A 12,577-nucleotide genomic window follows, 5' to 3' on the forward strand; every position below is an offset into this window, starting at 1 on the left:
GGAAAGCCCAAAGCACTTGAGTCTGCTGCAGGTACTCGCCTCACATTCCAGAACAAAGACCACCCTGTCTGCTAAGTACCCAGAGCCTACGTACACTAGGATCAGCCCTGGTCAGAAGCATTAGACTGCAGGACGAGGAGAAAGTTAATAAAATTTACATTGGAGGTGTGTCAATGAAATGCCCCAGGGGCCAGGCAGGGATGCAGGGAAACCAGTGGACCAGGTGTAAACAACAGGGAGTGGTGGGACTGTAGAAACTGGAGCCCTCCTGCCTTGACTAAGGGAAGCAGCTGCTACTCAGCTGGTCTACCACTGTCACGCAGGCATTCAACTTGAAAACAGAAATCCAGATTTTTATGTGAAATGTTCTTATTTTTAGAACACTAAGAGGGCCAAACTAAAATATCTAAGCATCAATTTGCAACCTTTTTTTTTTCTTTTAATTTTTAGTAGAGACAAGGTCTCCCTATGTTTCCCAGGCTGGTCTTGAACTCCTGGACTTAAGCAATCCTCCCTCCTCTGCCTCCCAAAGTGCTGGGATTACAGGCATGAGCCACCAAGTCCAGCCTCAATCCTTGTTTCAGTTTACCTATTAGCCAGGTAATTCCTGGCAGGCTGTAAGCAAGCAGCCAAATTCTCATCAAGAGAAGCAGAAAGGGGCAAGGCAGATGGTGATAAGAAGGTAGCACAGGAAGCCCTTCAAAATCCAGGTAGGCTGATATTCATTTTAACTACTAAGGGTTGGGAAAGCCTCTTTTTCTAGATTTTATTAACAAGATTAATAGAGTGGATTCAAGAAGGAGGGTTAGAATGAGACTGATGAACCACCGAGCTCCATGCTTCAAGTCCTAAGGAGGCCAGACTCTTTTGCAACAATCCTGTCACTGTTCAAAATGTTTTTTGCACCTCCTCTTGGTATCATCTTTGAACCAGATTTTAAGACACAAACACAAAATCTGTACATTTAAAAGTACATTTTAAAGTACACCTCAGTTTTTAGTGGAGATTGACACAAAATTGGTTCTCCCCTATCTATGCTCATCCTGTTCACGAGACCTGGCTATAAGAGTCTTTAGATGCTTTGCCCAAAACACACCTAGCTATCCTCAAAGGCCAAGGGCTCAGAAGCATTGAGAGAGGTTCAGTGATAGGAACAAACCACAGGCTGGACAGTGAGTTCAAAAGCAGAGTTCCAGAAAAGGTTTTGAGAAAAAGCAGCATCAAGAGGATGAGGTTGTAATGATAACAGCAGCTACCATTTATTAAGCCCTGATCATATGTCAGGCACCGGGACAAGATGCCTTCCATTCCTCAATTCATCCAAGTGTCATCTATGAAGCACATCATATTAGTCCCATAGGAGGACAGACATGGGGCTTTTCAAAATCACACTGCTCAGAAAAGCAGAGCAGAGATTGAAGTCCAGACCTGCCTGGCTCCAAAGCCCATACACAAGTTTTGACTCACTGCTATGATTCTTTCTTGGTCAGATGTCCTAATAAGTTGTGCCCTGAGAGCTAAGGGAATGATGCTGGGACATTGAGATCACCTTAGCATATCTACCAGCACATGCCCTTCCTCGGCAAAGACTTCCATGGGCCAGGTAAGAAACCACAGTCCCAGTGAAAGAACAAGCACAACTAGCCTCACTCTGCCTAGGCAGTGTCCTGAACAGGAGAGAGAGAGAGAGGCAGGCCAGCCCTTGGTCAGCCGTGAAGTAAACCCCGTGCTCTGGTGCCTTCCCAGCTGGCTCCTCAGGGCTGCCTTCCATGCTGGATCATCAGTGCTCTCTTCTCCCTATCACCATCATTCCAAATACCAATTTCCTCTCAAGTGACTGGCAAGAAATCCTAGCTAAGGTGTTAGCTGACAACAGCTTACCATGTCACACTTCCTTGCGCTTGTATCCGAATAAGAGATTCTTAAAAACCAAAGCCTTCAAGATCCAAGAGAATGAATGAATCTCTAATGGTGGGTTGACAGACACTGTAACAGACACAGGCTGCCAGGGCAACATTTTGGGACAGAAGCCTGCCTGACACAGCCCAAATTAAACCATAGAAGCTGCACCCCTATACTAAAAAACAACAGCTGACATTCATTAACCATTTATTGGCCATATTGTGCTAGTTTCAATGCCAGGTGCTTTATATATAATCATATTTAATCTACACTAAAACCTTAAGAGGGAGGTACCAACCCTGTTTTACAGATTAGGAAACAAAGCTCAGAAAGGGTCAAATTGCCAAAGTGGGAGGCAAAAGGGATCTTATGAAGGACCTGTGCTCCTTCCACAAGGCTCCACTACTGTACCCGCCTCATCGTTTACTACCACCTTTTTCAAGGCCAGTAACACACAACCACAGCCCTTCAGCATCTACATGCCTCCTGAGATGTGGCATCCCGGGGAAGTACCACAGCAGGAGCCAGGAAGGAAAGCTGGCTCCAGATCATACTGTGATACACATAGCCGGCCTTTCCTGGGTGGGCATTAACCTGCCCCAATGCCTTTTGGGAGGACAATTCCAGGTCATCAGGAGCACTTACCTGGACTCCAGGCTCTGAAGAAAGGATCATAACCACCTCCACCCCATTTTCACTGTTGTGAAGGTGGCTGGCTGCATAATTTAGATTTTAAATGACATCAGGGCAGCAATTTTTATGGTATGAGAGAAAAGATGCTTCAACTCCTACTTGTGCTTAGCACATGATGAAAGATTATGACAAATGGATACAGCTTAGGAACAGACATAAGGATAAAAGCAGCTTCTGTTGATGAGAGTCAGTATTAACATTTTTCTGAGACTAGACTCAATAGAGCTAATATAAATGGGCCAGAATAATTATGCTCTGAAAGCTCATCTATTTGGTTGAACTATTATCCAAAAGGGACTTCCTAACTCGGTCCTTAAGTAAATTCATCGGCATGCCTTTGTTAATTGTGCATCTGCTAAAGCTCACGATGGGGAGCACGGCATCCTCATGAGCTACAAGTTGGGGAGGGGACACAGCCCTGGTCCCTCAAGGCTCTTTTCTGGGCCATTCCACTGCCAACCCATGCCAGAGGCAGCCCCAGCCTCATGCTGTAGCCAGTCCCCTGGGATCCCATTCTTACTGTCCTTGAGGAAGAGGCAAATAAACAGCACCAACAGGATCTCAGAGGGCATTAAAAACTCAAAAGGACTCGTGACTTGTAACTGTATGTTTTCTCCTGCTCCACAAAGTGGGGGGAAAGGCAGAGAAGAAACAAATGATTTCAGAGAGAAGGTGGAAGCTTGCCATGAGCCAGAGGTGAACCACAGCTAAGCTGGATTGTTATTAAATTCATCACAATTGTCATTTGCACTTCAAGGACCTCCTGCTCCAGAGCTTCCAGTGCTTTATCCAACATTTAGTGGGAGTCCTGGGGGTTGGGGAAGGTGGCCAGGGGAGGGTGAAACTGTCAAATAACTCACAGTAGGAGCTTATCAAGGGAGAGGAAAGGGAGGGCATTAGGAGCTGGTCAAGGGCAGGCTGTTGCTGGGACAAGCCAAGTAAACAGGGCCAGGAACCGTAGTGTGCTGCAGCCAGGCCAAGCTCAGGGCCTTTTTGGGCATTCTCCTCCTGCCAGTGGCAATGGCAGAAGCCCTGAGCAGTAAGCTCTAGGTTAATGAAGTGTGGCCCAGAAAGAACAGAGAGCTACAGACAAAAGGAAGGAGGATGCAGAGATGGAGATGAACTGAGAAAGTACAAGGGAGAGAGGAGTAGAGGAAGAAAAAGAGTCTTACTTGGAACTGATGCCCACCACACAGGCACTCAGCTTTTGGGAAGAATCCTGACATTCACAGCTCTCACAAACTGGCTGTGTGATTTTGGCCAAGTTACTTAATGTCTCTGAGTCTTAGTCTTCTCCTCAAAAGGAGAATAAAAACTGTAGCTGCCACTTCATAGGGTTGTTGGGAGGATTAAATGAGAATACATATAAAGCACTCACTACAAGGTTTGGTACATGGAAGATTATAATTATGAATTTATCATCATCATCATCTTTTCCCCAAAGGGAAACTGTGTCATAAGCTTTAAACAGAAGCCAGAAGACACAGGGATGGGGAGGAAGAAGTCTACCTACTCCATGATCCACTGCCAGCCACACTCACATAAGAAACATAAATGCCCACCCCACTCCCACAGCAGCCCTGGTGACAGGGAGGCCTTCTCAAGACCTCATCAAGGATCCCTCCCATTTGCAATAAAGACATTTACCAGATTCTGATGACTGAGGCAGAAGGTGAAGCAGGCAGCCATCAGCAGCCCAAGCAGCATGCCCAGAGGAGCCATCCTAGATGAAGGCAGGCTCTGGGGAGCCATAGTCAGGGACCTGCAGGTGCAAGCACAGACAACAGAAGGTCAATGAAAAGCTAGTGCTTGGTTCCCCCACACTGTGATTCCCATGTCATCACTTGCTCACATGTCAGACATTTCCTGCATAGAGGTATAACGAGTCTTCTACCACTTCTAGGTAATTCTGAAGCCTCCATCTCCCATGGTGGGTCCAGCCATCCAACAAGAGATATGCCCTGGCTAGAACCATACAGTCAATCAGGACTCCTGCATGAGCTATCACAGCCCTGGTCCCTTCCTTCTTCATTAGAACTTGTTATCAGGTTGTGGCGGGTGGTCTTGACTATGATAAGGAGAGAGGGAAACTAACCAACTGATCTGCATGTGAACAAACACGGGCACAAATCCACATAAGCCTTTGTAACCACCCACTTCTAAAACACACCCATTATCCTACCTGAAGACAGATGGCATCAATATCCTCTAAGACAGCAAAGTTCGATATTCCCAAGTCACAAAACCTCTCACATCACCTTTCAAACAGTCAAATCAAAGTACAAGCCCCAGTAGCTATTAAAAGGACAGGCAAAGGTGGGAGGATCACTTGAGGCCAGAAGTTCAAGACCAGCCTGCACAACACAGTGAGACCCTGTCTCCACAAAAAATTTAAAAAACAAAACAATTAGCTAGGCATGGTGGTGTGAGCCTGTAGTCCCAGCTACGTGGGAGGCTGTGGCAGGAAGACCACTTGAGCCCCAGAGGTTGAGGCTGTAGTGACCCATGACTACACCACTGCACTCCAGCCTGGGTGACAGAGTGAGATCGCATCCCTCCAAAAAAAAAATTAAAAGGGTATAAGGATGGAAGGACATCCCATGTTCATGAATTAGAGACTTCATACTGTTAACAACAATACTACCCAAAGCAACATACAGATTCAGAGCAATCTCTGTTAAAATCCCAATGGAGAAACTCACTCTAAAACTCCTATGAAATTTCAGGGGACCCAGAATAGCCAAAACAATCTTAAAAATGAAGAAAGGGCTGGGTTTGGTGGCTCACACCTATAATCCCAGCACTTTGGGAGGCCAATGGGTGGAGTGCCTGAGCTCAGGAGTTCAAGACCAGCCTGGGCAACATGGCAAAACCCCATCTCTACCAAAAATATAAAAATTTGCTGGGTGTGGTGGCACATGCCTGTAGTCCCAGCTACCCAGGAGGCTGAGGTGGGAGGATCACGTGAGCCTGGGAGGCAAAGGTTGCAGTGAGCTGAGATCGCACCACTGCACTACAACCTGGGCGACAGAGTGAGTACCCATCTAAGAAAGTAAAAGAAGAAAGTTAGAGGACTCACTCTTCCTGATTTCAAAACTTACTACAAAGCTACAGTAATCAAAGGGTGATACTGGCATAAGGATGGACAGACAGACCAATGAAATAAAATTGAGAGTCCAGAAATAATCCCATGTATGGCCAATTTTTGACAATGGTGCCAAGACCATTCAATGGAGAAAGGATGGTCTCTTTAACAAATGGTACTGGGACAACTGGATATCCACGTGTGTAAGAGTGAAGCTGGGGCCAGGTGTGGTGGCTCACACCCGTAATCCCAGCCGAGGCGGGCAGATCACAGGGTCAGGAGATCGAGATCATCCTGGCTAACAGAGTGAAACCCCATCTCTACTAAAAATACAAAAAATTAGCCGAGCATGGTGGCAGGCGCCTGTAGTACCAGCTGCTCAGGAGACTGAAGCCGGAGAATGGCGTGAACCCAGGGCGCGGAGCTTGCAGTGAGCCGAGATCACACCACTGCGTTCCGGCCTGGGTGACAGAGCGAGACTCCGTCTCAAAAATAATAATAAGAGTACAGTTGGACCCTTACCTTATATCATTTATAAAAACTAACTAGAAATGAATCAAAGACCTACATTTAAGAGCTAAAAGCATACAACTTAGAAGGAAATATAGATGTAATCTTAACGACCTTGGATTTGGCACTGGTTTCTTAAATATGACACCAAAAGCATAGGCAACAAAAGAAAAATAGATAAATTGGACTTCATCAAAATTAAAAAGCTTTTGGGTCTCAAAGGATATTATCAAATAGTGAAAAGACAGAAACGGAGAAAATATTTGTAAATTACATCTCTGTTACGGGTATATTGTCCAGAACGTGTTGGGAATTCCTAAATCTCAACAATAAAAAGGCAAGTATCCCAATTTAAAAATGGGCAAAGGCAGGAGTTCAAGAACAGCCTGAGCAACACAGCTAGACCTCTTCTCTAAAAAAACAAATTAAAAATTGTTTTAATTAGCCAGGTGTGGTGGTGTGCACCTACAGTGCCAGCTACTTAGGAGACTCAGGTGAGAAGATCTCTTGAGCCCAAGAGTTTGAGACTTCAGTGAGCTATGATAATGCCACTGTGCTCCAGCCTGGGCAACAGAGTGAGATTCTGTCACTAAAAATAAAAAATAAAAAATATTAAAATGGGCAAAGGACTTGAATAAACATTTCTCCAAAGAAGATATACAAATGGCCAATAGGGACATGAAAAGGTTCTCAACATCATTAACCATGAGCGAAATGCAAATCAAAACCACAATGATACACCACTTCACACCCACAATGATGGCTGTAATTTTTTTTTAAGTAAAATAACAAGTGTTGGTGAAGATGTAGATTAACTGGAACCCTCGTACATTGCTGGTGTAGATATAAAACAGTGCAGCCACTTGGGAATAGCTTGGTGGCTCCTCAGAAAGCTAAATATAGAATTAACATATGTCCCAGCAATTCCACTCCTAGGCATATCCCCCAAAGAATTGAAAACAGGGACTCAAACAGATATATGTACATTAATGTTCATTGCAGCATTATTCACAATACCCAAAAGGTAGAAACAATCCAAGTGCCATCAAAAGATGGATTTTCAAACTGTGGTATATACATACAATGGAATATTATTCAGCCATAAAAGGAATGAAATTCTGATACATGCTGCAACATGGAAGCTTGAAAACATTATCCCAAGTGAAATAAGTCAGACACAAAAGCTCAGATATTGTATGATTCTAATTATATGAAATATTTAGAACAGAAAAATTCATTTAGATAGAAAATAGAAAAGCAGATACCGGGTTAAGGAAAAGGGGAAATGGAGAGTTACTCCTTAATAGGTGAAGGGTTTCTATTTGGAATAGTGAAAATATTCTAGTAAACTAGGATAGAAGTCAAGAAAAGTTAATCCAAATTAGCAAATGATCTAGGAAAGAAAGGCAGAAAGAAAAACAAAATAAAACAAGCAAAACAAACCAGAAAACCTTAGGAAAATTCAGGATGTGTCAGTATTAGCCCAGACCCTTATAAGAGGTTTTAATATTTATCCCTCAGCCCCAGTATACCTCATTAGGCAGGTTACTCAATTGAGGCTTAAGTGAGTTAATTACAGGGCAGCACCTCTGAAGAATGTGGTGTTTACCTTTTCTCTATCCCACTCCTGCCACATTCCTCCCTGCTTCACCTTAAGAAATTTGACCTGTGGCGTGATTGCAGTGGGACCCAAAGCGTGCCTGAACCCACTCTCAGAAGTCATTACCCCTCTGCCCTGCCCACATCTTCTCAGGGACTGAAAGAAACTTTCCCTAAGGACATCTGCAGCCATGAAGGAAAACAGCCCTGCTGGACTGCCACTGTGCTAAAAAAGCAGAGCCAAATGGAAAAGCAAAGGCTCGGGTACTAAAAATAGCTGCTATACTCACCCAGCAGCAAAAGCCTTAGCTTTCTGCCAGTTCCCCCCCTTTTTTTGCCGACAAAATGGAACGGCTGAGTGCCACGAGAGCTTCCCCCAGCAACCTGGCTCCCTGGGGCACCAATCACACTGAAAGACAGGGATTGAGTTCACAGCACCACACTAGGCTCTAGATAGGTGACTGGCCATCCCTGGGTGTGAGCAGGAGAGGGGCCAGGCTGGGTGAGGATGAACAAGGGCAAGGGGTCACCACATCAGGAGGGAGAAGGCTAGGGAGGCCTAGGGAGACGGTTCCTGAGAGGGCACAACCCTAGAGCTGCCTATACTGCTCTATACTTTTGTTAACGCTGCAGCCTTGGCTGTGGGGAAAAAAAGAATAAAGAATAGAAGTGGGGGACTCACAGCATTATCAGGACAACATACAATAAAACAAAGATTAACCCAAAGCCACAGATGTCCCTCCCTTCCATGAGATACTCATGTGTATACACACACAGATACACACACACACACAGACACACACATACAGACACATGGTTATGAGCTTCCTTCTTACAGCTAGGGATCAACAACGAAACTGGTGCTGGGGAAAAAGAAGAGGAGGAAGAGCTAAATGAGAAGGAAATAGTCAAGGGCAAAGAAGACAAACGAGCAGAAGGGGGAGGCCCAGAAGGGACTGAGGAAGTGAGGAATAAGAGGTCAGGGGCAGCTGATACACACACAGCAGCTTCCCCCACTCCTTGGAGTGGGAAGAGGAGTGGAGGGTGAGATAAGTGGCAGCTCCCACAGGGCTCCCAGCCGTCTCTGTCTCCTGCACACACGCTAACACTGTCAGAAACATTTTCTGCCAATACTAAGGATGAGAGATGGATTCACAAGTGGATCCTTCATCTTCCCTCAATAATTCCACATGGACTGCACAGCTGACCCAGTTATTGCCTCCATATATTTTTCCACAAAACAGGGAGAGAGAATGAGAGAGAGAAAGAGAGGACAAGAACATGGAGTTGAGGTGGGCAGTGGGAGAGGGATGAGGAGATTGAGAGGACTGAGGAGAGACCTAGGTGAGGCTGGGAGAAAGGTGTGAGATAGTTTCTCAGGCTTCACAGGGGCATTCAGAGAGCAAGAGCAAGTGCAAACTCTGCAGCATGCAGGCACGGAAAACAGTGTTCTCTGTCCTTTTAAGGCCTGCCTGCAGCCACGTCACCTGGTCTTGGTCCTTACTCAAGAAGTGGCAGGCATAGTTTGCCCTGGGCTTTATGCTAAAGCTGAGGGAGAAGAGAAAGGGGGAAAGGGAAGTGGCACACAGCTATGCTTTGCCAGGATGGCCCACCATCACAAGCAGGGACAGAAGCAGCAGCAGTGGCAAAAGCCAGCTGCGGTCCCTGGCATAAGTAAAGCCAAAGTCATGGCATCCCACTGAGGCACAGTTTGGCACACCTGGACTGATGATAGTGCCATTCCCAAACCACCTGCCACCCATAAACTCTGGGTTCACCTGATCAATGGCCCCTGCATACCCTGCAAAAAAAAAAAAAAATCCTTCTCATCATCCTTGGCTTTCAATGGAGGACAGACCTACATCTTTACATTTATGGCCCTCTTCTGACATAAAATACCATCACTCTGTCCAGGAAAGGGGAAACTATTTCAGTGTCTCACTAGTAACTCTTTCCTTAAGTATCCTTGGGCTTTGGGACAGAAGAGATAATAAGGTACTTGAGATGCCCATTTTTCTATCAAAAGTGTCCATTTGTAGGCTGTACCTCTGCTTAAATAGAGGTTGGATGCACCCACCAATCTGTATTGCCAGCTTACTGCAGCCCAGAGCAGATGTTTGGGGAGCAGGTGGGAGGAGGCCACTCGGCCCCCACCTCTCTCAGTGCCTCATGTCTTCCACACAATTCAGCCAAGACTGGAGGTGGGGATTGGGCCCTGTGTAAACAAGACGTCTCTTCTTAATGTCTTTTCTCCAGAATGGAAAACAAACGAATGGGATGAGGATGGCAAGAAGCCAATAAAGGGAGAGGGAGCGGTATTGCTGGGTCTCTGGCAGCTTCTGACACACCTGGCAGGACCCATGGGCAGTAGCTGAGTTTCAGGACCAGAGCACAGAAAGAACTGGAAAAGGTTCTAAGTGTCCTGGGCAAGCAAAGCCAACTCAGTAGCCTGCCATGGAGCCCTTGGAATTCCATCTTATAAAATGCTCATGTTATTAACCTACACTGTATGTTCATGTATTTGTTTTCCCGAATCTCCTGGGAAAAATGAAAGGGCAAGAATTCCTACTTCCATTTTATAATGAAGAAACTGAACCAAAGAGACAAAAGAAACAAAAACACTGGGTAGTATAACACATGGACTTGGAGTCAGACAGACCTAAGGCCAATTCTTGGCTCTGCCACTTCCTAGCTATGTGATCTTGGACACAACTTCACTAGGCCTCAGTTTCTTCACCTATAAAATAGGTATATTAAGAATTTCTACTTCAAAGGTTGGTAGCGAGGATTAAATAAGGCAATGAATAGGAAGTACTTGGTACAGCACCTAGCATCTAATCATCACTCCATTTTTTTATTAGTTGTTTTGTTTGTTTTCTGAGACAGGGCCTCACTCTGTCACCCAGGCTGGTGTGCAATGACACAATCTCAGCTCACTGCAACCTCTGCTTCCCAAGCTCAAGCAATCCTCCCATCTCAGCCTCCTGAGTAGCTGGGACTACTACCGAGTAGCAGATATGGTGTGCCACCATACCCGGCTTTTTTAAATTTATTATTTTTATAGAGATGGGGTTTCATCATGTTGCCCAGGCTGGTTTCGAACTCCTGGGCTCAACTGATCCACCCATGTCAGCCTCCCAAAGTGTTGGGATTACAGTCCTGAGCCTTGGTGCCCGGCCCACTCCATCATTGGAATGGAAATGATGACTGCTGCCCTGGACCCGCAGCCCATCAGGGCCAGGCCAGGCAACTACTCTCCAAAGCTCCTGTTCCCTGTTAGATCCACACACTCTCCAGCTGACCCATGCCTCAAATGAGGACCAAAGCCTTTTGTTGGGTAGCTACTCCCAGGAGGTAAAGGAAATAAATGTTAAAGGATGACCCTGCTGGCTGGAAATGGAGAAATCCGAGGCAGTTTTCTGCTGAGCCCGAAGGCAGACCCAGCCCACTCAGTGCTTTTCCTAGCATATTGGCATCCAGAGAGCCAAGCCACCAACATGCAGAACTGCCAGCTGCAGGAACAGCTGTAAGACAATCACCTGCTTTACAAACTGAAGGTTAGAGGATAAGCTCTTCCACAGACACACATTCATTACTATTTATGGGCTGCACAAACTCATATGCACACATACAGTCACTCACCTCTACACAAACAGAAGTGCACTACCTAATTTAAGCAGACAAATATGAAGCTGAAGAAACAATGCAAAGAGGACACTGAAAGGACGCCCCTGACAAGGGAGAACAATGTGCAAAGGCTTAAGAAAAGAAATGGAATTTTAAAGAATAATTTGAAGGACAAGAAAAACAAGTTTGTGTAGTCAGGCAAACAAGCTTTTCCCCCCTGAGACAATACCAAACAGAAAGTCAAGAGGTAGACAGCAATTAAATGGAAAGTCTTTGAACAGCAAAACAAATGTAGCTTCTAACTAGTCCAGCCCCCACTGACAAGATGGCTGGACTGGAACATCCCTGAGCCAGTGGCCATTTGTACAATGGGGATAATATCTCCCCTATGTTCTGAAGTCATGCCTAGGGCCAAGCAAAGAGGGACTGCTCTCAACAAACCCAAGGCACCCAAGAAAAAAGGTTATTAGAGGAGACTGTTGGAGGGTAGAGGGTTCAGAATGAATCCAAGCCTCTGCCTAACCAGAGAGCTACAAAGAGCTACAGAGAGCTACAAAATCCACTGTGCAGCCTGCAAGGGAGAACAGTGGCAGTACAGATGTTAGCCCTGCCAGAGGGCACAGGGAGCCAAGAAGGGCTCCACAGGCCCAGCTGGGAATAGACACCTGGAGGGAACGCAACATGGGATGGGATGAAATGGGAAGGGCAGTGAGGGGCATTCCTAGACCTTTCTCTGTACTCTCAGAGGTGGAACATGACCTACTCCATTCCCACTCCAGTAGAGAAGAATACAGATCTTCAAGAAGGGAGCTAAACAAACTAGCAAAAAAAAAAAAAACAACAACAAACAAAAAAAACAAACTGCAATCACAGAGACAAAAGTTAGTGCATCCAATGAAAAGAAATCACATGACACGATCGGGTACGGTGGCTCACACCTGTAATCCCAGCACTTTGGGAGGCCGAAGCAAGCGGATCACTTGAGGTCAGGAGCTCGAGACCAGCCTGGCCAACATGGCAAAACCCTATCTCTACTAAAAATACAAAAAAATTAGCCGGGTGTCGTGGTGCACGCCTGTAATCCCAGCTACTCGGGAGGCTGAGGCAGGAGAATCTCTTGAACCTAGGAAGCGGAGGTTGCAGTGAGCCGAGGTCATGCCT

At 45.8% G+C, this 12,577-nt stretch overlaps 1 protein-coding gene across 5 annotated transcripts in view; it reads right to left on the reverse strand.

Moving 5' to 3' along the window:
- The window catches only part of SIL1 (SIL1 nucleotide exchange factor), a 334,141-nt gene that overhangs the window by 170,454 nt on the left and 151,110 nt on the right, over positions 1–12,577 (reverse strand). For all 5 annotated transcript variants that reach the window (XM_058441259.1, XM_032158025.2, XM_032158026.2 and 2 more), the window contains one exon: positions 4,243–4,357. In XM_058441259.1, the coding sequence (XP_058297242.1) occupies positions 4,243–4,347 (105 nt within the window). In that variant the 5' untranslated portion in view covers positions 4,348–4,357. The remainder of the gene's footprint in view (positions 1–4,242; positions 4,358–12,577) is intronic.

Source organism: Hylobates moloch, unplaced genomic scaffold, assembly GCF_009828535.3.
Source record: "Hylobates moloch isolate HMO894 unplaced genomic scaffold, HMol_V3 SCAFFOLD_6, whole genome shotgun sequence".
Lineage (NCBI taxonomy): Eukaryota > Metazoa > Chordata > Mammalia > Primates > Hylobatidae > Hylobates > Hylobates moloch.